Source organism: Hippocampus guttulatus, chromosome 12 (assembly GCF_054856545.1).
Source record: "Hippocampus guttulatus isolate MCC_2025c chromosome 12, RoL_Hgut_1.0, whole genome shotgun sequence".
Taxonomy (NCBI): Eukaryota; Metazoa; Chordata; class Actinopteri; order Syngnathiformes; family Syngnathidae; genus Hippocampus; species Hippocampus guttulatus.
The window spans coordinates 7,787,364-7,811,969 of record NC_141272.1 but is presented as its reverse complement, the minus strand read 5'-3'; the positions used below and the strand labels follow the sequence as shown (position 1 = coordinate 7,811,969).

The following is a 24,606-nucleotide window of genomic DNA, read 5'->3' as shown; positions in this document are numbered from 1 at the left end:
TCACACAAAATACATTTTATTTGTTGAATAAATTTTCCAGCAGCACATTACGTAATGAAATATACATTTACATCTTTAGACAGCTTTGAAATTCATATATCTTCTCCCATCATGTCATTTCATTTGCTTTTGTACCCTTCCGTTAGTTTTTTACAATGCTCAAAAAATATCTTTGAATAAATTAAGTAATATGACAGTGAAAAGGATGCAAGGCATTAAGGCTGCTGCAAACTCAATGACAAATACTATTCTAACTTGTATCCATCCTTATTTGTGCCTATTCTCTTTTCTCCAGATAATCATTAAAAATCCATTTCCCCCTCAGTTTATAAATAAAAATGATTTCTAAAAAAAAATATTCTGTCAAAGGAACGTTTCTCCACAACTAGAATTACAATAATCCTAGTCAGTATGGATAATCATCTTTTTCATCACTCCCTTTTGTCAAATTGAGACCATCATGCCATATTTTAAACTAGTCTTGCCTTTCTGTGCATGTATGCAACTACTGTACCTTTGCATTGTACATCTAATGGACGGCATACAAAAAGCAGCAACAAACATTTCAAGTTCACATTCAGTGTGTTTTTGCCAGAACTGGTTTAAAGGTAATTCAGTCTTTTTCAAGTCATCAAGTCATGACAAGAAAATATTTAATATACACACGTAGGGTGATCTAGCAAGCCTCTCTAGGAGGTAAAATGTTTTTGTTTAGCATACTGAAGTACGAAAGTTTGTTTAGAAAAAAAACCAATGTGCGGTAATTTTACCCTGACACGAAATGAAAGTAATACACCGCTAAAGTATAAGAAGAAAATAAAATCTTGGTGAAATATTCATGCTGTACCATGTACTGCACATCATTTTTCAGCAAAACAAGCACATCAAATCTGGAATTTGACATCCTGACAAAAACAGAAATACTATTACATGGGTTGACTGAATTCCAGCAGCATTCATAGTGCAGCACCTAGCAAGGTGACAAAAGATTACGCCATACAAAAGAACAATTTCCATACACATGACAAACTCTAATCCAACACTAATATACGTTAGATTTCCAATACTTCACAAGTAGTATGGTTTTACTTTAACAGGATCTGTTACCAGACCATTTACAGACGCCTTAACTTCCTAACTGGCCAGCAGCTGACAAGCTAAAAAGTAAAACCTTTACTAAGCCTTTAACTCATGTCCCCATTAAACCTGGGTACATTCTTCAGCTAACACAGACTACAACTTGTTAAAAGCTTTGGAGAGTCGAGCTCACCGCAACACTCACAGTATCACAGCCTGGTTAGGGTTTGTTAATGATATGAACATTTTACCACAAAAATGCGCGAGCGTCTGTAAAACATGAACTATTTTCTGTCCACCAAAAGTCTGTCAAAAAGAACCCCAACAATACAGTTCTGCCCTATACACTCACAGTATTGAGAGTTATTTTAAGGGACTCTGGTGCTCTTGCAAGTCTTGCCGGATCACCCGTGGTTTAGTGACGTGGTTCTACAATGATTTGGTTTTGAAATTGTTGTTTTGCACAGCTCAATTCAACCCACGTGGGCCCTCTCAAGGCTGGTCATCAAGTTACTCTGACTGAAAGAAAAATGCAGAGACATTGATCTATCAATAGTTGACAGAATGATTGACATTATTTTAACAGTTTGAGAAATACTGAATACAGAAAAATGGAATTTGACTTGATAAAAACAGGATACGATAGCACTGAGACACAACTTTTAAAGAATAATTGAAGTAATTTCACATATTGGTTCAAACAATATATTGCACACATTAAACAAATAATGGCTTTCATGGCCTGGAGAAGAGGCTGTTTATTAGTGTTTTTGTTCTACATTTGATAGTTTGATATCTCTTTCCAGAGGGGAATGAGAGAATTGGGAATGTCATGGTGGATCACAGCTGATGGTTTTGGCCTTTCTTTCTGTCTGTCGGCAAAGTAGATTTCCCAGCTGTCTTTGGGCAGTAGGGGGTGTACAACCTGAACTGGTTGGCAGCCAATTGTAGGGCACACAGATGAACAACCATGCACGCTCACAGTCACCTTGGGACAATTCTGAGAGTTCAATCAGCCTGCCATGCATGTTTTTGGAATGTGGGAGTACCCGGAGAAAACCCACGCAGGCACGGGGAGACCGTAAAAACCCCACACAGGAAGGCCGGAGCCGCAATTGAATCCCGCATCTCCGCACTGTGAGGCCGACGCACAAACCGGTCTACAACCGGGCCGGCCCCTTATTAGATAATTTAAGAATTTCTTGATATATCTTCCAAAACTTCCAATTTGCAATTGTCATAACAGTTTGGGAATGCCCTTTTCTGTTCCATCACAAATACACCCCAATGCATAAATCAAGGTCCATAGGTTCATAAAGGAGGACGAATTTGCACAGTGCCCTGATTTCAGTGCCTTCAATTACCTCATATCGGGCTGACTCATTGTTGCCACCAACATGGCGAAGTGTCTGACTACGATCGTTCATGTAGTGCAGGCATGTCCAGCTCCGGGCCTGGAGGGCCAATTTCCTGCCTGTTTTCCAGCTCTCCCGGCTGCAACACACCTGATGCAGATGATCAGCTCATCAGCCAGCTCTGAAGCCCCATTAGAACGATCCTGATCATTTGATTCAGGTGTGTTCAAGGAGCAACGCACCTGAATCAAATGATCAGGATGATCTAATGCTGCTTCAGAGCTGGCCGATGAGCTGATCATCTGAATCAGGTGCGTTGCTCCTTGGAGAGCTGGAAAACAGGCAGGACAGCGGCCCTTGAGGACCGACTTTGGACACCCATGATGTAGTGTAAAAGGTCAACCACTTCACGACTGTTTACACTAGTACATATTATAGTCTAATATATTCTCATAAGGGCGGCCCGGTAGTCCAGTGGTTAGCACGTCGGCTTCACAGTGCAGAGGTACCGGGTTCGATTCCAGCTCCGGCCTCCCTGTGTGGAGTTTGCATGTTCTCCCCGGGCCTGCGTGGGTTTTCTCCGGGTGCTCCGGTTTCCTCCCACATTCCAAAAACATGCATGGCAGGCTGATTGGATGCTCTAAATTGTCCCTAGGTGTGAGTGTGGGCGTGGATGGTTGTTCGTCTCTGTGTGCCCTGCGATTGGCTGGCAACTGATTCAGGGTGTCCCCCGCTTACTGCCCGGAGATGGCTGGGATAGGCTCCAGCACCCCCCGCGACCCTAGTGAGGATCAAGCGGTTCGGAAAATGGATGGATATTCTCATAAATCTTTCATCCATCCATTTTTTGGAACTACTTATGTGAAGGAAAAATAAAAGCCTTACATTTGTGGATGAGTGGCTGATTTTGTCAAATTTGAACTTCAAGTTAGACCTCGGTGATGTCTTATTCTTCCCATCTGGAGAGAAAGGAAAAGGAAGAATGAACACATGTTCAAGAGGCTAAGAGCGGTTACAATTAGAGCGGTATATACCTGTGGAACTGCGGGACATGATGATGGGAGTTCCTGAGACGGGACTGTCGATGCTGATTGAAGGGCTGAAGGCAGAGGATGATGCCATGGAGGGATGACTGGCCTGGCGGAAGAAGGATAAAGAATGAAGGAAACTGTTTAGAAGAAAAATACCTCAAGATAAAAGAATTAAAAAAGTGGAGGTTGATCTCTGGCCAGGAATCCTGTTGCGTGACTTGAGAAAAAACAGAAAACTGGATACGATTTTAAATTCATTTATTTCCAAAAGGCAAAATTCCCCTCAGTACAGTGTTGCGGTAAGGAAGTTGTATTTGTATCCCATACAGTACATAACCATGTACCATGTAACCAGTGGATGCACAAGATGAATCTGTGCTGAGGACCATACTCACTATCTCTAGGTCTTCCAAAGCTTCTGGATCTCCTGTAATGCTGCTGAAACTGCTGGTGCTTGATGAAGACCGAGAGATGTTCGGCTTGCTGCCCATGTTGTCCTTCAGTTTAATGAAAGGCCTGGTAGAGGAAAGATGTTAGTTTACCAAGTAATAGGTAAATTCTATTAAAAACAACATCTATTTTCTACAGCGCTTGTCGTCATTAGTGTCACTGGAGCCTGTCTCACCTTTCTTTGTTAGGGCAGATCTCAGGTGAACTGGGGTTGGATAATGTCTCCGACCTGCCTTCCTGGGACAGTGGGCAGATCTCTGTTGCCTTTTGGTCACTATATATCCCCCCCAAAAACAAAAAAATAACAATTCAAGAACACCATGTACTGAGCATGAGACATCGTACTTGTGTCTGGGAAATAAAGACCAACCTTCGATTGCATTTTTCGGATTGAGTTTCAATGCTGGAGTGGAGTCGAGGGAAGAGTCCAGAGCGTCTTTTTACTGGGCTCTTTACCGAAGATTTGGTTGACAATGCTGGAGGCTGAGAAAATCAAAAATTACAAATAGAATCCGCAGCGGCTCTACTTCCTCCACAAATTGAGGAGAGGAAGAGCCCCGCCCCCCATCATGCAGACATTCTAGTAAAGCGGCACCATTGAGAGCATCTTGACCAGCTGCATCACCGTGTGGTACGGCGCTTGCACCATGTGATGCCGAAAGAGTCTGCAGCACATCGTGAGAGCAGCTGAGAAGATCATTGGTGTCTCTCTTACCCCACCCGTAGACATTTCCAATTCTCGTCTGACCCGCAAAGCCATCCAGATCGCAGGTGACCCCACCCACCCATCTCACAGCCTCTTCGACCTGCTGCCATCAAGGAGGAGACTGCGCCGTCTCTGTGCTAGAACCAGCAGGCTCAAGAACAGTTTATTCCCCCAGGCGGTCAAGAGACTCAACTCCCTCCCTTTTCTGCCTGCCTCCTGCCAGACTGTGACCCTCCCTCAGCATCCAACATCAGATTATTGCACTTAAACAATGTACGACCTAAATTTAACCCCGAATAATCACAAGTGCCCTTGCTTGTTTATATTTATACATGAATGTCTTTTTTATGCAATTCAGTTTCGCTGCCCATATTTTTAGCCGTGTTTTTTCAATGCACTGCATGTCTGTATGTTGTACATAGAGCATATTTGACAATAAAGCTGACTTGACTTGACAAAAGGCCTTTTAAAATACACATGCTTAAAAATGGTTTTACGATACATGTTTATTTCTATAATTAAAATAATTACATGACATCCCCCCCCCCCCCCACCCCCCTCCTTCTATGCATATACCCGTACTTACATTGTAGGTGCTCTTGGTACATTCACTGGTGCTCTGTGGCATTGCTCCTCCACTTAAACTGGCTGGCACCCCCCCTCCACCGCCGGGGCTCCTAAGGCGATTTGACCCTACCACAGTCTCCATTGAGTGACTCCTCACACGCATGGCCCTCTACAAACAGGAGGACAACATACAGGTAACTCGTTGTAATAAGTTAGCACTTGAAGGCATGGATTAAAAATCAGTTAGATGCAGTGCACGTTTACCCGTTTGTTAGTCGACGAAGTTGCACAAACCAAGCGCTAGAGGGAGGAATTCCTCATAAAAAGAATTAGGCTATGCTTGATTTCAGTTAGTGCAGGTGTTTCCCAACCTTGAAGCCAAGGCACCCGTATTATTATCTCAAAAGTATCACGGCACAGTATCAAATAAAGATGTTTTCAAAAGTATGCATGCTGAATACCTTAATTCCTTTGTGTAACGATTAATACTTTTTAAATTCCTCAAACATTTGCAGTGTGAAATCTCGATTGTCACATGAAACGGAACGCTGATAGCAGGAGTTATGACCATTACTTATTCTATTGAATGTATAGCAACAGTTAATACGCCTTTATTTCACCGTCTGCTATATCGTGGTTTTTATTTGTCACTCTACCTCACTGGCATATAAGTGAAATTGCTATGTTCCCGCAGGACCCCTGATGCCATGGCCACACACGAGCGACGGCCTCGTGTGTGGCCATGGCTCCCTGTTTGGACATTACTGTGTTCACTCGGTATATCATTAAAAATGCATTGGAACACTCGAGATGCAATTCAGACAGAGCAACTTTCATTTAACTTATCGTGCACATTGTGTACTTTGCATGAATCCATCTCCTGTGCTGTCATTTTATTTCATGAAAGCAAAGTGTCATTAGTCATCAGGTTAACATCGCTGATTCGGCAGTCTTGCTTGGAGTTTGTATCCTCTCCAGCTTTCTCCCACATTCCAAAAACATGAATGTTAGGCTAAAATGAGGAATTGTGAATGGTTGCTTTTCTAGATCCACCATGAAATTGGGGATTACAACCAGTCCAGGATCTCCCCTCACCCAAAGTCATCCGGGATAAGATGTAAACACTATAGAATATGGAGGGATGGATAGATGACAAACGCAGCATATTAAAAATGTTTATTCATTAAGAGGCAATCACCCTCTGCATTGTCGACACACAATACATGGCTACTGCCAGAGCAGCAATGAGAAAAGCGGATGCTGGTAGAGACTCCAATAATTGCAACGTGGCTGTCCAGAGTGCCTGTTAAGATTAAGAGTAATGATTGTGGAACAACAACATGGAATAAAAATGCCCCCTTCCTCTCCACATACACACACAATGAACTTACAATGAATGTCATGAGCATTACTCCGCCTTTAGCCAGTACCCAACATATGGACCTTTATCACTGATTTTGTTCAAACAAGTAATCTTGTGGATTCATAGATATTGAAAAGTAAAATTAGGATTATTGAAAGATCAACCGCTGAGAACCTCCCAGGTTGCGCAAACAACTCTCCACTTGTCAGCTATGAATAGAAAATTGTGACTGCAGTCTGCACATTCTCGCAAAAAGTGGAACCGGGGGATGGGGGGGGGGGGCGTTATCTGATGAATTGCATGGTAGAGCCTCAATGTGGCGTGCAAAATATAAAAGCTTAGATCTATTAAATCAGTGGTTCAGTTTGGTAATACGGTGGTAGATATCTGGCATATTTTGGTCCCCTTCGAACCAGTCGTTCTAAATAACAGTTCACCTCAGCGCAGTTGCTGAGCAACTGTGATTTGATGTTTACGTGACAGCCAACATTATTTAAAAAAATAAAATCTCCAATGGGATCCTATCTTACAAAGGTAATAATGGTGTCAACATAAAGGACACACAGTCAAAGCAGATTACACATCCGGCATTACATTCACCTTGAATGACTCCAGCAGACCTCCATGTCCACCATTCTCCAGCTTGTCTTCTTCTTCTGCTTGGTTTAGACCCAGAGCGGCCTGACTTTGTCGGTGAAGCTCATCGTGGAGGTTGTCAAGCAATGCAGCTCGTGTTCGACCCTGGAATAAATACACATTCATGCACACATAAAACACATTCTAATTGGCTGTGCCGCAAGAGGGTTATGACACTGCTACTCAAGAGTGTGTCTTCATGTGTCACCTCTAGTTTGGCAAACTTATCAGATTTGTAACAGGCATTTTCCGCATTGATCAGCTTTGTCAAAAGGAAGTCTCGGAACTCGGGGCCCTAGAGAGAGAAGACAGTGAGAGGGGACAGGAATGATGAAAAGGAAACTGGTGGAAATGACTTGCGATCTGTTTTGCCCACATGCGACAAAAATAAACTAAGTCAAGATAAAATAATGTATATTTAAGAAACAAGCTTAAAAAGAAGATTAACCGTTTTTGAAGGACTCTATATACACTAAGTACTCAAAGACAATTAATATCGTGTCCAAATCTTTTTGGTATGCAGCTCATGTTCACCTAAAACCCAATAAGCTTTATAAAAGTTTTTTTCAAGACTTAGGTTGTTCATTTCATTTCATTTAGTTTCATGTCTATTTGAATAGGGACAAATGCCACAACACAGACGATGAGAAACGGCTCTCTGATGCGCAGCATCACAACATTTGTAGCTAATCCGTCAAGCTATTAAATTGATTGTCAAACGAGTACACGAGGCTAATGGCCTTTTGACGAACATGTTTTAATAGATCAACAGTTAGGTTATTTATCATTAATGGACTCTATCGACTGTATACCGCATACACCGTATGCCAGGATTATTGTAGTTTGGGTTGCGGGGAAGAAGAACATTTTTCTTTTTTTTTTTTTTCACGTCATATGTTTGGTGCTGTCAAAAAAAATTAATTCACCTTTTTAAAGACAGCTGGATTCGGGAGAGGGGGTCCAAAGGGAGGTACATCCTCTCTAGCAGTCACAGATACCTGTTGAGATGATTAGTAACAGACTAAGTGGATAGCACTTGGTTTTATTTTGTTATTATTTGAAAGCTTAGTTTTGACCTTGTACGTTGTGTTCTCCGTGCACGGGTTCTCAACCTGGACCAGCACGTAGGCATGCAGAAAGTTGGAGGCAATGATGTCAGGAACAAAGGGTGTAGACTCTTCTTGAAAAACTGCTGCCACAATATCATTTCCTATGTGCCTTTTCCTCTGAAGCTGAGGGAGCATAGAATGAAATATTGGTTCTCAAACAGATTGATGTTTAAAATTATTGCCATGAGATTAAGAGGTGAAGGCCAACTACCTGCTGGACATCGCCATCAGTGAAAGGGAGTTTGGTTGACACATGGAACATAATCTCCCGTTGTCTGAACATTGTGTAGACGGATTCAGTTCCTGTCTGTCCGTGGGACACATCCAGCCCGCCACGAAATCTGCAACAGCAAAGACAGGCATGTCAGTCTTTATTAAAAAGCCATCCATCCATCCATTTTCCAATCCGCTTGATCCTCACAAGGATCGCGGGGTTGCTGGAGCCTATCCCAGCTGTCTTCGGGCAGTAGGCGGGGGACACCCTGAACCGGTTGCCAGCCAATCGTAGGGCAAACCAAGACGAACAACCATCCGCGCTCACACTCACACCTAGGGACAATTTAGAGTGTTCAATCAGCCTGCCATGCTTGTTTTTGGAATGTGAGAGGAAACCGGAGAACCCGGAGAAAATCCACACTGGCCCGGGGAGAACATACGAGGTCCGCACAGGGAGGCCGGAGCTGCGTTAATTAAAAAGCTTTTTTTTTTAATGTTATGTAGTTGTAGGCCATGTCAACATCGATATGAGAACACCATTTCTTTATTTATTCAGGCAGTGACCTTAACTTGCTTCTACCAAGAACTTTAAGACATTTCTATGCTTCTAATTGTGCGAACAGATAAAGGCCCTTCTCTATCCCTGAATGACTTTCTTTCCAAAACCACCGCCTGTTAACATGCCAATTCCTCCTCTTTGATGAAAAGCTTGTACAAAGTCTTCCCAGGAGACACAGGAAAACTACTGTATGTTTATTGTAACTATTACGAAAGTTTTTATTCATGCCAATGACATGCGCAAAGCTCCGACTGCCACCGCCCCCATAGGATAGATTTCACCAAATAGTTTGTCATAATTGAAGACAGAGGACAATCTTGCATTTTCATGTTTATCGCCATTAAATTCTGTTTTCTGTACCGCAATCAAAGCCTAACTAAGTTCTTGGTGATCACATTACTTCTTTATGTGATATTTGAGCCCCATGGACACATTTGTCCTTGATTCCTACCTAGCCTCTTGTTTAAGAGCTTTCTATCACATCTCACCCCTTAAAGTCCTGAAGTTCAATGTTGTCACCCAGTATACTAAGAAACTCCTTGAAAGCTGGAGTCTCTTCATTGTTCCCAAACAACTCTTCTTCAGATGTCTAAATTGGAAGAGGAGTATCAGTGACACAGAGCAGGGTAAAACGGAACACAAATGCAGCTGTGCTGTCAATACAATCACTCACCTGTCCAAATTGTTGGTAGATCACCCCAAATTTGAAGGTGTTGTTGACCTCATGCTCATCAAAAGCTACGATCAACTGAGATCCCTGCGCAACAACAAAAAACGTTATTCATCGCTGTCGAAAACATGTTGTCGTATTCTCAAACATGTCTCAAGGGCAACTTTAGTTGGCTCTTGTTGCGTCAGGCTGACATGCAAACTCTCACAGCCCCCAGTGAGACCAGCACACTCATCTTAGCCTCTTGCGTACCAAGACGCAGATGGTATGTTTCCCTCCCCGAGGCACTGGCCAAAGGCAAGCCCCATCATAGCCCTCCCTGAGACTCGCAGAGTAATGAAATCAAGCCACCGTGTCCATTTTTTTTTTTTTTTGTTATTGCACCATCAATCCATTGGAATATTGCACTCATTGAGTATGGCAGATGTTAGCGAAGTAGGTTGACATGAGGGATATAATACGAAAAGGCTGTGCCTGTACTTTTCCACTATTTAAGTCATGGGATGTTAAAAAGCGAATGAAGGTGCTGCATTTAGAGGAGGTATGTACCTCAGGGAGGCTTTCAATAATAGCTTTTACACAGTTACAATACGATATGAAGTGTTAGCATCAACAGAATATATAAAATATCGACCCATCTGATCTTATTCTATGTTTAGCTGCACAAGTTAAGGTTGTGACGTGAGACTGGGAATAAACTTACTCGAGGGTAAAGAACTGGGTTGAACTTTAATCCTGTGGCATCGTCACACAGAAGCTGAAACATTGCAAGCTCATCAATGGAAATAGAGTTTCTTGTGAAGATCTCAAATAGATATGACACTCGTATTGATGGATTTGTGTGAATCTTACTTTGGCAATCTGAGGTACACTGGGAAGCTGGTTAATGCCTGCTAAGGATATCCTATCATGGACAGTTTTGGTCCTTGACCTGCAATACAGTGACAGAAACCCTTTTTAAAGAAGACTGGCGGGCACTTAATTTAATAAATTGGAACATATAATAGCATATTAGCAAACAATCTGTAACCCTTACAAGGTTTTTTTTTTCTTTTTTAGTGCCGCTTCTTATGACTCACCATGTAGCCGCTAGCAAATTTCGGCATATTTACAGGTCTGCCCTCATGACAATACACTGTACCTTTTAAATAAATAAATTAAACATTACAATCAATCCTCATGAAAACAAAACGATGATGAACATATCCAAACTAAATTGGGAAGCCCATGATTTTAGTTTATTTGCAGGCTTGACTTCATTCAATTACATATAAAGATATAAACGTCGATGTCAATATTTGCTCAACCCGAAATAAAAATAAAGAATATAGAGATTCGAAGCATTTGTTGGTCACAGTGTCATTGCTTGTCAGGCATTCTTGCTGCACGGAACCATTCAACTTACTCAGCAATTCATCAAAATTGTCGAATTACAATCTGCAGCTGTTGTGCCATATCAATAAAGATGTATTGTATTGTATTGGAGAGTACCAATGATGTAGTGCGCTGCGCACACTGAGTAGACAAAGCTTGACCAGGAGCACAATATGATATCCAATACTAGAGCTATAATGCCTCAGCAATGTTCAGTTTTGATTCACACAGTCAGCGTGTTTGTTCAAAGGGGTGTGAAGAGCTCATATTAGACTCGTGCAAGGCAAATAAAATATTAGACAGAGCTCTCACCCCTGCAAACTACAACCACAATATTAAACCATCCGTCCATCCGTTAATTTTCCGGTCCGCTTTATCCTCACAAGTGTCACGGGGGGTGCTGGTGCCTATTCCAGCTGTCTTTGGGCAGTAGGTGGGGACAATTTTGAGTGTTCAATCAGCCTGCCATTCATGTTTTTGGAACGTGGGAGGAAACCGGAGTACCCGGAGAAAACCCACGCAGGCACAGGGAGAACATGCAAACTCCTCACAGACCAGAGCTGGAACCGAACCCTGCAACTCTGCACTGTGAGGTTGACGCGCTAACCACTGGACCACCGGGCCGCCCCAATATTAAACCATTAAATTAAAAAACAAAACAAAACCTCTCTGATAGTGTCATTTAAAACCTAGCAACATTATCTTCATTAAGACGGAATATTTAAATATGGCTCTTTGAGGAGGTCATTTTCTCAGCCTGGTCAGTGTACATTCAGCCTAACTAACTTCCGTACCTGAGCATGATGCGCAATAATTCTTGGCCTTCAATCTCTTCATATTTCAGGGACATGATGAGGTTGCCTTTGCTGCTGCCAGTGCAGTAATAGTTCATGTGCTCCTGCACAAAAGTATATTTACCAACACACGAGATATTTGTTACAGTGTTGTATGTACTTTCATAAACATCTTATCCATATATTGAAACATGTCCTCAAACCTTGCCCAGGAAGTGTTTACTGTAGGCCCTGGCTGTGCTGTTGCACTCCAGATGGTAGCTGTGTGCCTCACCGGGACTCATGCCTTCTCCACCAACCTCTTCTTCACAGAAACTGGACTCTGAAGAGGAGGGTGTCCCGGCTGGTGCCTCCACATCCTCAATCCAGTAGCCACCAAACTGTGGCAAGATTACCTGGGGAAACGGGCCACCTTTCTCTAGGACCTTGAGATGGAGGTAGAACAAAAACGAAAACAGGAACCAAATTCTGATCACGCACCAGTCTTCATCCTCTTGACATCAAATACATGAAGTGAATGAGTTACTCACATCTTCTATCCGTGGGTAGGGAATATAGTCATCCTGCGAAAGACACGGTACACTTCCTTAAATGTCAACATACCGTAATATGAAACAACACATAGAAGAAATGACAGCTCAAACAGTGGTTCTAAAAGATCGAACGTGTGAGATGAAACAAAAGCTCAGGCAATAACCTAAAACACACGGACTCCAGCAAATATCAGTTATAAGGTGGTTGTCGTAGTTTAAGGTTGTTGGAGCCTTGTAGTTCTTTGCGCAGTGGGGCACAATTTCAGGGTACAATCTCTAAATACTGCTCCTCCGCTAATCCTTTTGACTCTGCAGTAGTGGGAGCCGGTGCAGATCAATATGCAGTTGAAGCTCCCCCAATTTATGATCAATTAGATTAGGAGACAATTGATTTTCTAATGTGAAAGTGTTGAGAGGTGCCAGAGAGAGGACAAAGACATCACGACACAAGCTGATGAGTGTGAATGCGTCTGCTGACTGGTCACACCTTCCATTTTTTGGTCTCTTCAACTTTAGGGACCTGAATCCATTTGCAGCATGAGGACGGAAAAGCACATGTGTCAAACGTTAATTTGGAATCATGCCAACACCGGATCTCGAATAGCTTTATTCAATGGGTCAGTTCTTGAATGTTTACGTTACATTCAATAAGAGTTCTGAGGCTGGATTTACACTGCAAGTTGTTTACGCCACAGTCACATTGACACATCCAATACGAATCAGAGCATCGGATTTTTATCCACCCTTGGATGAGGCCTGATTCTGATCTGAAGATATACTGCATGATCCAAAAGATTTACTCATTTTATTTTAAGAAAGCACAGCCAAACTGTACTCGAGGGCAAAAACAAAAACATCAATCATGTCACTTCAACCATGCAGCGTAAATCCAGCATTATACGGTTGTTCACACCATTGTTCAAACAGGCCAGTTGAAAACATCTGTTGTCTGATAGTAATTAGCACACACCCTCTGTTGCATCCACTCTTTTCCCCATAAATATCTTACTTGTACACCTTTAAGTAAAAACAAAGTTCCAAAAATAAATGCAATGAATGTGTTGTTGTAATGAATGTATTTGAAATAAGGCATGAATATATTCTTATCCTTATTTGAATCATGTTCATTGTTATTTTCGTCACTATGCCCTCTCACCCCAATTTACCCTTTCGCGGGGACCAGGAAAAAAGACCTGCTGTGGTTGTCAAACAAATCGCTCATAATTAATATAAGTGAAACTTGATTTGTTTTTTTACACAGTACGGTAATTGTTTGAGTCCGCCAATTATGTTCATGCACAAGTTTCTGTACAAAAATATATTTCTCTTTGAGATTTGTCGAAATCTCCTTGTTGGCTTGCCGCCTAATTCTCTTGTTTGTTGGTCCCCTTCAGTTTGTTGTCATTTGCACACATGCTGCCATCTCAAACAGGGGTGTTAACTTTGACTAATCAGGTGGTGGCTGCGAGCAATGAACAAAGTGTGAACAATTCTGCAGTTTAAAAACTTTTCCTGAAGCTATCATGGCCTTCTTTTTTTTTTTAAAGAAAACATGACGACTTGTGCCGACTTGGCTGAAGCAAAATAATGTGATTACAGTTCTAATTTTGTATTTTCCACGAGTTGTTTGTTCAGACTTTTTTTTTTTTGGATTAAAACAAAGTGAGTCATACATGCTAATGTAATTTTCACACAAGCACACATGCGGGTAGTACAGACATTTATGCTCAGGGCAGAATCCAGCCATGTTCAATGTTTCTTGCGACAGAGCCGCACAAAAGCATATCAACATTTCACTCAAGTGTGTGTGTGTGTGCGCTGAGAGGAACATTTTGTCTGGATGAGTACAAAGTGAGTTCCTGAAAGCAGGCATTTCACCACCATCAATGCCACCAAGATCATACATAATATGTGCTTGCTTGCATGACAGTAATGGTGTGTGTCTGTGCATATTGACGGCACAGATGTTACAGTCACAGCGGAGCAATATAAAACTGACCACAAAGGCACACTTAAGAGCACTCAATTTTCTCTCTTGGACAAAGAAGAGGAAGAGGGAAGAGGTGGAATGCAGGGGAATCAAAAAGGGGGAAAAAAAACAAATGAGGTCCAAAACGTGACCTTCAATCAGTGCCATTTTTCAATGCAACAAAGCAGACTTTAAACACACAGTTCTTATTATTGAGTTTTCGGTGTCAGAGCCCAAGAACAGATCGATGCAAGACAAGGTTCAGAAAAGATGGATGAGGGCCGCTGTTCTTGGAGTGAAACAAACTATTTGATCATTCGCCTGAATTGATTGGCTGTCATTCTCTGATCGTGCTTGCAAAATGTCTGCATGATGTCCACACTAATCCGTGCACTAGTGCATCTAAGCCATATTTTGAAACTGCCATGCAGGCCTTTTTGACTTCGAATAACCATTTTGGGGCCGAGTGAGCATCTTGTCAGTGACTATTTTATGCTTCTTTGAGGTCTGTCAGTGCTTCTGCCTTTAAACGTTACATCTAAAAGAGCCTGCGAAATTCCTTTGACCACTTGTTCCATTCTGCTTCACTATATTTCGATGTGCTCTTCATGCCTCCGATCATAATCTTTCTAGTCCTTCTCTCCTTTTTTATATCCCAATATGTGTTCACTCTTTTCACAGCTGCACCCTTGGGAGTGCATGGAGAGAACAAACGGGTCACAGCAAGGAGGGACTGGCGGGAGGTGGCGGAGGGTTGTGGGGGGCTTGCATGGTGGGTCATTGATCGGGGTGGGCGGTGGGGTTGGTGTGGGGGTGAATCAATAAGTTCCATACAAAAAAAAAAGAGAAGTATCTGGTAGCGCTATGCTTTGCTTCTCGCGAGCTGTCAAATAAAAGCAAGCGGCTACGCACATGTGGTTGACATTCACTGATTCAATCAACGTTTGGCTCATCTTTCTATTTTTGTTTTGATTTTGGTTAGAGAGATGGAACAGTCACACATATTGAATTTAGGTTCAAGTCAATGTTTAAGCTAATGTCAGGTGAGTTCCTGGAGCTTTCGCAATTTTGTAGCAGATGATGAAAATAAATTGAAGGATGATTCATACACTATTTGTGCTGGAAGCCTGGTGAAATGGAAGAGATATGGAATTGCATGTCACAGGTTCTTTCACACCCAACTCATTTGAAATCAACTCATCGACCTTGTTTTGACCATCCTGGAACACACAAGGGCCTTCTTCAAACGGTTCCCACACAGCTGGAACCAGACTGCCAGTCAATATATATATTGCATGCTTAAAAAAAGAATCAGGGAAATTAAGGCTCCCAGTCCAACCCTTGTCTGATTAATTTATTTATATCGAGGTGCGTCCCAATTCCTTGGACCATTTTGTGTGGTTTAGAAATTAGGCTCGATGTACAAAGACAAAAATTACGATAGTGTGATGTCATACCTGCATTCTCTCCAGCATATCGAAGAATTCTGCAGACTGAAAAAGAAAAAATAAATAAATACTGTCATTGAACTCACCATGAAACAAGAGCTCAGTATTTTCACATGAAACACCACCTCAAAGTTTTGCATTTAAATATCTTACTGTACATTCACAACAGCGAGCTATGCTGACAGCAGCAGGTCTGCCACTCAAGTTCATTGTGTTTACGCAGTATTAGTGAGTCAAGAGGGCAGCGCCCGTTTTTCTCACACCCATGTACACAGTGTGATAAGCAAGCACTTCCTCAGACAGGAACACATAAACAAGTTTGTGCGCTTCCACAAATGCATTTACACATGCTCCTCCCAGGGGTTCCCAACTTTTTCACATCATCAAAATGTCAGGGTGAATATGGCCTGCACACTTGTGTTTGTGCAGGTTTTGGCACATGTGATGTGTGCATGTGGAATAGATTGTTGTGCAATCACAAATGAAATGATGGTGACAGAAATTGAAAGTCTTCTTATTGGACAAAATTAACGGAAGCGTTTCCTGACAGTGAAACTTGAACACAACAGTCACACACGGTTTTTGAGCAAGCGTTGCGCGCTTCACACTCTGAAGCACAGAAGCGCGGGACAGTAAAATACGTCCTAGCCTCGAAACAGTGTGGCTCCTCAAAACAGAACTGGAAGACATTTTACCACCATTTGAATGATTCTAGCAGTAAAAAAAAAAAAAAAAAACTGGAGATGACAACATTTTGAGAGTACTAATAAAAACCAGGGCGCCCCGGTAGTCCAGTGGTTAGCACGTCGGCTTCACAGTGCAGAGGTACCGGGTTCGATTCCAGCTCCGGCCTCCCTGTGTGGAGTTTGCATGTTCTCCCCGGGCCTGCGTGGGTTTTCTCCGGGTGCTCCGGTTTCCTCCCACATTCCAAAAACATGCATGGCAGGCTGATTGGACGCTCTAAATTGTCCCTAGGTGTGAGTGTGGGCGTGAATGGTTGTTCGTCTCTGTGTGCCCTGCGATTGGCTGGCAACTGATTCAGGGTGTCCCCCCCCTACTGCCAGAAGACGGCTGGGATAGGATCCAGCACCCCCGCGACCCTATTGAGGATCAAGCGGTTTGGAAATTGGATGGATGGATAATAAAAACCAGTCTTACCTGAAATTACTTTTGATGAAAACTCATAAATCTACCACCGCTCCCTCCACCTTCAAGCAACACATACTCTTACCAGTCTTATCACTGGGTTAATATTAACAGGATACACAGGATCGAGAATGGAGTCAGTATGGAAAATTTAATTTAAAAAAAGATAACTACGGGTAGTCAAATTATGATAAAGCTCTTAATCGCCACATGGTGCTCCAGCATAGAAATCAAGTGCGCTTAATAAAGGCAACAGAGATATAGAAAAAGCTAAGTGACAATAAATAAAATATTCAACTGACATTGTTAGTTTCTTTTTCTGTCCTTCCTGATATGCTTACATTTGAACGTCCGAGCGCAGGTCTTACAGGGGCCAGACGACGGCACATCACGGCCACATATACGCAAGTGACCCCTTTCACCGATCGATTGCGAAGCCACGCTGAGTCACAGTGTCCATAATCAAGCCCTCTCTCTTTTTTTAAATGAATGTACGCTCCTTGCGTAAACCAGTTGGCGCACACACTTGCTTTGGTTCGTAGCTGATGGAAGGAATGTCTCGTACGGCAGTCCCTGATCGTCACTGTTTTATGGTGTCATGTTAGCGAGGGACTAGCTAATGTTGGTTCCAGCTAATAGCTGGCCAGCTTGACAGGATACAGCGGTGTGATGGAAAATTCCAAACGAGAGTTGACACTCTTTTCTCCCAAAAGCAGTCCTGCTTTGTTTGCACCTACACAAAGGCTTGTTCAGAAATACCACATCCAAATTTAGCATCATCTTTGCATGACCGGGTGCTACAACCACTGACAAGCCACAGAAACCGAGCACTCTGGCTGACCTCAAGCATGTGTCTCCAGTGTCATGGCATGTCAGACTCACACCTGAGCCATAACCTCAAGTGCGGTAATGTGACACTTCACTCAAAGAGACTACTTTGAAAGAGTCCCACAATAATGGAAGTTAATCAAACAAAAAGGTGACTTTGCATGTTTAGCAACATTTTACAAGGGGTTAGTTGCTTGTATCTGTGATCCATCTTGTTAAATATTTCACATACCAATCAAGTAACACAAGGGTAAACCCCCTCAAAAAGACCTTAAAACCTTTTGTTGAGTTCTTTCCAATAATTAAGTACTGCACCTGGTTTCTCGGAGTTCAAATAGTGGCAAACCTCAAAGGCAGCAGCTAAAAATGTCATGTAAATCCCTGCAGCGTCCCTTGTTTGGCTCCACCTCGCGCACAGCTACTTTCTCATGCCCATATTTAATCTCCTTCTAATCTTAAAAAGTCTATGCCTTGAACAGGAAAGTTAAACCCGACAGTTGACGAAGAGCTTTCCAAAGTATGAAACAGGTTCTGCCAGTGTGCATCTTTCTTCATAAAAAAACATGCAGGTAAGCACACACACACACACAGTGTAGCTTACTCTTGCATGGTATCCCTTAGCATCTCACCTGTGAACATAAATGTAACCGTCAGAACCGTGCCAGTTACTATACAGCGTTACAATGGGTAAATAAGAATAACCTAAATCGCTCAAAACATTGCACACACACACACACACACACTCTAAAATGACTCTGCTTATGGCTTTACAGGTGCAGGTACATATTAAAAAGAGGATCTCAGCTCTCTTTTGAGATATTATTTCAGTGTGTATCCACCCAACAAACACACAACGCTAAGACCACTGATTAAAGCTTCTCTGCACAGACACTTGGTCAGATCGCTTTGCAAATGGAACAACGGGAGTGACAAAGCTTTGTTGACACACCTCTTGGGCCGAATGCTTTGTAACGGGGGTCACCGACCTCTTTGAAACTGAGAGTTACTTCTTGAATACGGATTAATATGAAGGGCTACACGTTTCATACACATTTCACAAATGTGCTCAAGTTACCTTTAGATGTAACTATTGATCATTTAGAATTTATAGGAAGATACTGATATTTAATTGAGAAAAAGAAAACAACACTGAAGTGTGTTGTTTTTGGCATCCAGGGCAAGATGCATTTCCCCATGTGTTAGTTAAATTGGAAAGTGTGGAATAATGTACCTATAATGTAAGATAGATCAACCATACAAACAACTTGAACCTTTTGGAAAAAATACAGGTGTTTACTCTTTATTATTTATTTACAGCCTTCCGGTAAGGTCTTGCTATTGTTTTTTGCGAGATGGGTCGAGTAATGCTTCGAATGGGTCACTTGTGGGTTGCAGGATGTGGTATTGAATACATCTCCATGTGCTCTGTGTGTATGGTCTCCTCCCTAAGCTCTCTGTATTTCAGTCAGTCTTCTTTTGTGTGTTCAATGCCATGAGAAGAATTCATTCTTCATTTCAGTTCCTCTTTTCCACACTATTTCTCTCCATAATTACAGCTTTGCTCAAGGTGACAAAATGACAAGCGAGAGATGGGTTTTTGTGGAGACTGTTTCTTTTATCCATTGCGCTGCAAATCTGCCCTCGGAGAAAAAAAACCTATCTTTCAGGAAAATCGTAACAAATAAAATCCAGGAGATGATTAATAAAACATCACACCCAAAAATAATTTATTTCGAAAGCACATGATACTTTGCCGTGTTTCAGTTGCCTAGTGCCCCTCAGACTATCCTCCCCCGAACAACAAAATACTGAGTCATGCACAAATGGAATTTCACATGTATCATTGCCACAACCCCTTTGGCCAAAATAATAAATTATTAATGCTTCTCACAGGATGGAATCGATTCCCAACATGCTCTAGCATGAGAAAACACGAATCAAACAGTCACAAAAAGAAATGTAAAAAGCAGACTTGTTTGTTCTTCCGAAAACATTATATCTCCTGAAGCAACCTCAAATGTCACCTTCACCCCCAACACACATTTTTGATGGCTTAATAGTCCGTGGTCACATTCGTGTACATTTATGAGTATGACTGACACACAAACACTCACTGTTGGGATTGACCATTCCTGATGTGCAATCATTTGAACTTCAATGTGAATGCATAAGATGTGATATCTTAAGGTTCTTAAGTCCCAATTCATCAACATTACTGAAATTCTTCCTCTCCACTGAGACAGCGCATCAATGGACCCAAAACAGAAGAGATTTTTAATGTATCCTACCTTCATGCTGGGGGGAGCGGTGCGGGGTGGTGATGGTGGACATTCTCCCAGAGGGACGCTGGAGATGTTCAACAGTTCCTGTTTCCTGGGTAGAGGTTCAAAAGAAGTCACTTCATTGATGTTTATGACAAAGTAAATGCAAATATAGATGAAGGGTGACATCATGTGCTTATGCAGTGAGTACCGTGATCATCAGATGTCAAGAGCTTTAAGTTTATTATACAATCGGGGAGCCTTATTTTAAAGCTTTCCCGACCTCGTCAGCTGTTTTTTTAGACACATTATAAGGAAGCAGTGACAGCTCAGACGAAGGCTGAAGTGACAGCCGAAACTGTCAGCTCCGTGAGAATTGTTTTCTTCACTCAAAAAAAAAGACTATCGTCTGATTAAAAAACAAACTTTAAAACTATTTCAACTAATAAGAAGACAAGATGAACGTCATAACCCATCATGCTTTTCTCCAATTTAAAAACCTCAACTCCACCGTCAGCGCCTCCAGCATAATTGAAGCTTCCTCACATTTTGACCCATCAGTCGTGTGCCTTTGTTACTTTGCAGCCAGCCTGCCTTCTGCCACCGTCAAGCGCAGAGTTTTCGTGCCTCTCTTGGTTTTACTCGTTCTCTTATTGAAATGTTGTTTGTTTCATTCAATTTATTATGTGTGGGGTCACTCACATGTGGCTACATGTACATGTTACAGAAGACCCCTCCATGAGCTGTCACCTTACTGTGGAGATCATATAAAAATAGTCACAAAGCCTGACAAAGGCTTTGATATAAATGAGCAATGACCCTTCTTGAGGATGAAGGTTAAAAAAGTCATCTCAATAGCGCATGAGTCTTTATGAACTAAATTACACCGCTCCCGCTGGGTTCCTTGGAGCAGCTGGTGCCTTCTTGCCCAATTTACTAAAGGTTGACAGATGTGGAAGCACATCTAGTAAACGGGCATAGCCAGAATTCCCTCTGCCAAATGAGCAAAATTGTCACATGGTTTATTTTGGACCCTGGGGATGCTTGAAACACCTTGTGGTGAAATCTTTTTCAAAGGCAGATGTCCCCTTTTAATATAAAGTTAATGAGGGACATTTTTTAAATTAATCAAAACATTCTACCTTTACAAACATAATAATGTTAAACTACTAGCGACAATGTTTGAGAAGTCATTTACGGGTATTGTTAGAAAGGTTCCAAATACTAATGTTATATTAGAAGTGGACAGTGGGTGCTTATATATTAAGAGTAGAGTTAAGTGATATTCCTTGCTACTACTTGAAGTGTGCAATGCATTCTGGGTGATTGTGTCCATTATAGAGTGTGAATTACCACACCGCTATGGTAGGGTGTTGTAAAGCACCACAGTGAGCATACGGTTTAGTGATTTAGTCGAGTTTACATTGTGCTTATGTATAGCACCACTGTGTACATTGTCGTTTCTTGGATGAAGGCTATGTTCACACTTTAGATCAATTCTCATATTTTTGCCCATATGCGACACGTAACTGACTTTTTTTTTTTCATGCAATGTGAACAATAAAATTAGGATTTTTTTTTTTTTCAAATTTGACCCAGGCCTCTTTTCTATGTGGATAAAATTTGGTTATGTATCCTATGCATCTCCAGTATGCATGTTCAGGTTACGCTCATCTAATTTATACACTATCAAAAGCCAAATCTGCTCTCTGCATGGGTGAGGGAGAGTGCTTGGGTGACTACCCGTAATCTCATGCACACACTGTAACACTTGTGCTGTTCCTTGCTTGTGCCTGCAACAGGATTAAAGCTTCTCAACCACTTCTTCACTCGACTATCAGTTGTGTTTTGACCGGCATCCTGGGGTCGAACGTGGCATACGGCAATTGAATCAATCTCCTGAAGTCCAACCCTAGCCTCTCCAAAATGTGCTTGTCATATTTCGAAGTGTACCGATTTACCGCATCACATTCGGGGGTATTTATTTTATTTCCCCCCGTTTGGGCCATTTATGGATGATCAGCACATTGATACACACTGACAATGTGGGGGATGAAGAAGGAGGGGTTAATTTAACGACAGAGTCACAGTGTGAACCATGACTATAAAGTCTATCTTTTGGGCTTCAGCCATGCTTCTGTCTCTATTTAGGTCTCTTACGAAGCTTGATAAGAAGCTTGATTCTCATGCTGACTGGCCGGTTAGGCAACTGGTAGTTCTTCTGGTGGATTAATAAAAACATTAGCGAAGGAAATGGAAAACGAAAAGGTTTGTGTTTGTGTGTGTGTGTGTATGTGTACTTGCGAGACATATCAGACATGACAGTTACAGCTCCGATCAGCACTTTAACAGGCTGATGCGGGCTTTCAAGGAGGGACAGGGGGCTGTTACTCAACATAAATAATATTGTCAGACAGACTAGACAACGCCCAATAGCTACCGGTACATCAAATGTTTGTCATTTAATACAATTTAATCAGAGAAAATTCCAGATTAACTTCATTCATCCATTTTCAATACCACATATCCTCACTCGGGCAAGAGGCACACGTGCGGCATATATTCCAGCTGTTATTAGGCAGCCAATTAAATATTTAAGTTAAAATTTACGTATTTTATTTTAAGACCGGATCTCCCAGTCTAAGCGGCTACTTGTACCCTAACCAATGTACAATTTAGCGCCAACTTCACTCACATAGTGTTTGCGGAAGTAAATATAGTCCAGCGTGTTGGGGCTCATCTTTTTATCATGTCATATTTATAGAGGAGCGATGCGGGAGTTGGTAGAAATATTTTGGGGAAGTTAGCCGAGGCTTTTTTATCTGCACATTTTAATCTAAGGACTTTGTCAGATTTTATTTATTTATTGATTTATTGATTTATTTATCGATTTATTATCTTTCATTCTTGGCTGAATGTCCTAGTCAAATTCTGGTCCTTTTCACTGAACTTTTGCATAATTTTGCCCCGTCTGAAGTACAAAAGCATCTGCCAGTGGACATTGAATACATCTCTTTACAAACCACCCGCAACTTCAGACTAGGCGATAAGCACAAGAGCAAAAGAGGTCCTGCAGAAAGGAAGAGAGCGCAATTGAGAAGGAGAGAGCCACCCAGTGAATGGATGTCAGACAGATTGCTGAAAGAGAGCAAGCTACGGAGAATGGAAAAAATGAATCTGCAGACTGAAAAATAGAGGTTTATATCCCCTGAGCACGGCTGTCTTGGTGAGGGGTCTCTGGACACTTGTTAGCGACAATGCTATCACATCCATTGCACCCTGAGACAAGGCTGACTCTTGTCAACAAAAACACATGCCAACAAGCACATCTTTTTTGTCTTCTGTTTCTTGATAGGGTGTAGGTGTAAGTGAAATTGAATACATACAGCACATTCATGTTTCTGTTACCATACTTGGGTCTCCTCTAACGCTTCCTTACAAATGGTCTAAAACACAGAAAAAGGCATGAGCAGTTTAAACAAAGTAAATGGGCATTGAGGGAGGAATGGAAATACCAGTGAGTCAGTTACAAAAAAAACAAAACACAACTGCAGGAACAGCATACGGGATAAGAGGAAAAGAACGTAATTTGGCCAAAAAAGGCAGACATAAACATGACCTACACCTTATCCGTTTCCCCCCCACAATGGAACGATTTAATTCAATTTTATTTGGAAATTGGATGATCTAAATGAGATTTCAGCCGTTTGGAATAGGCCGGTCACCAGAGGTGGGTAATTACAAAATTTTACTTGTCCGTTATTTGTCATCCGTCAGCAGCCTGGGCAGCCATCCGTCATCGTCAGTCCGCCATTTTTACAAGCCGAACCAAAGTCTAATCATCAGTCCGTCAAGTTTTATTTAACCGCGCTTCCGTCATCGCTTCTGTCAGTAAGTTTCACCGGTCCCCCAGGCTGTCTATCATTCTCAACCCCCCCGGATCAGGTCATCATCCAACAGATTAAAAAAAAAATCAAATACTATTAAAATGGTAAATGGAGTGTAATATACCTCTATCAGTGTATCGACATATACAGTGCCTACCCAAGGAGCTATAAACATACACACGCTTACATACATTTATTTGACATCTTTTTTGAAATATTTTAATAACTTTAATTTTTTCAAAGATACGTTTTTGTTGAATATTATCTTTGCCAAATGGGGTGTTCACTGCACACAACAACACCACTCTTTGTAACTTTCAATAAGAGTGGAAGAAACACAGATCGAAAAAGAAGAGTATGCACTGTGCAATATTGAATTATGCTATGGACTACAGAACAAATTTCCAGGCTCTTAATGCATTTTCTTGAAAAGCCTTCCAGCAAGGAGTAGTTTTCTATGAAGTAACTTATAAGATCCCTTGATATGGAAAACAGAATGATATCGCAAGAAACTGCTCATAGGTCAGCGGGATTTCTCATGCATTATATCTTTAGGCATTTAATGAATAACGAGTTGGAGCTATGCATCACACGCGCACAGACACAACTCCTACTTATGAAACTAAA

General features: G+C 41.7%; 1 protein-coding gene across 1 annotated transcript in view; it reads right to left on the bottom strand.

The window, feature by feature from the left end:
- Positions 1 to 24,606, bottom strand: part of LOC147197183 (rap1 GTPase-activating protein 2-like) — a 29,059-nt gene continuing 4,453 nt past the window's right edge. The window contains exons 2-23 of the mRNA XM_086124937.1: positions 20,120 to 20,204; positions 15,867 to 15,902; positions 12,928 to 12,960; positions 12,438 to 12,470; positions 12,111 to 12,332; positions 11,908 to 12,011; positions 10,592 to 10,670; positions 10,443 to 10,496; positions 9,743 to 9,826; positions 9,558 to 9,658; positions 8,506 to 8,635; positions 8,262 to 8,417; positions 8,112 to 8,183; positions 7,394 to 7,480; positions 7,150 to 7,290; positions 5,206 to 5,355; positions 4,284 to 4,396; positions 4,089 to 4,187; positions 3,859 to 3,979; positions 3,467 to 3,569; positions 3,318 to 3,391; positions 1 to 1,596 (exon numbers count right to left, since the gene is read on the bottom strand). Of these exons, the coding sequence (XP_085981063.1) occupies positions 1,588 to 1,596; positions 3,318 to 3,391; positions 3,467 to 3,569; positions 3,859 to 3,979; positions 4,089 to 4,187; positions 4,284 to 4,396; positions 5,206 to 5,355; positions 7,150 to 7,290; positions 7,394 to 7,480; positions 8,112 to 8,183; positions 8,262 to 8,417; positions 8,506 to 8,635; positions 9,558 to 9,658; positions 9,743 to 9,826; positions 10,443 to 10,496; positions 10,592 to 10,670; positions 11,908 to 12,011; positions 12,111 to 12,332; positions 12,438 to 12,470; positions 12,928 to 12,960; positions 15,867 to 15,902; positions 20,120 to 20,204 (2,086 nt within the window). The 3' untranslated portion in view covers positions 1 to 1,587. The remainder of the gene's footprint in view (positions 1,597 to 3,317; positions 3,392 to 3,466; positions 3,570 to 3,858; positions 3,980 to 4,088; positions 4,188 to 4,283; positions 4,397 to 5,205; positions 5,356 to 7,149; positions 7,291 to 7,393; positions 7,481 to 8,111; positions 8,184 to 8,261; positions 8,418 to 8,505; positions 8,636 to 9,557; positions 9,659 to 9,742; positions 9,827 to 10,442; positions 10,497 to 10,591; positions 10,671 to 11,907; positions 12,012 to 12,110; positions 12,333 to 12,437; positions 12,471 to 12,927; positions 12,961 to 15,866; positions 15,903 to 20,119; positions 20,205 to 24,606) is intronic.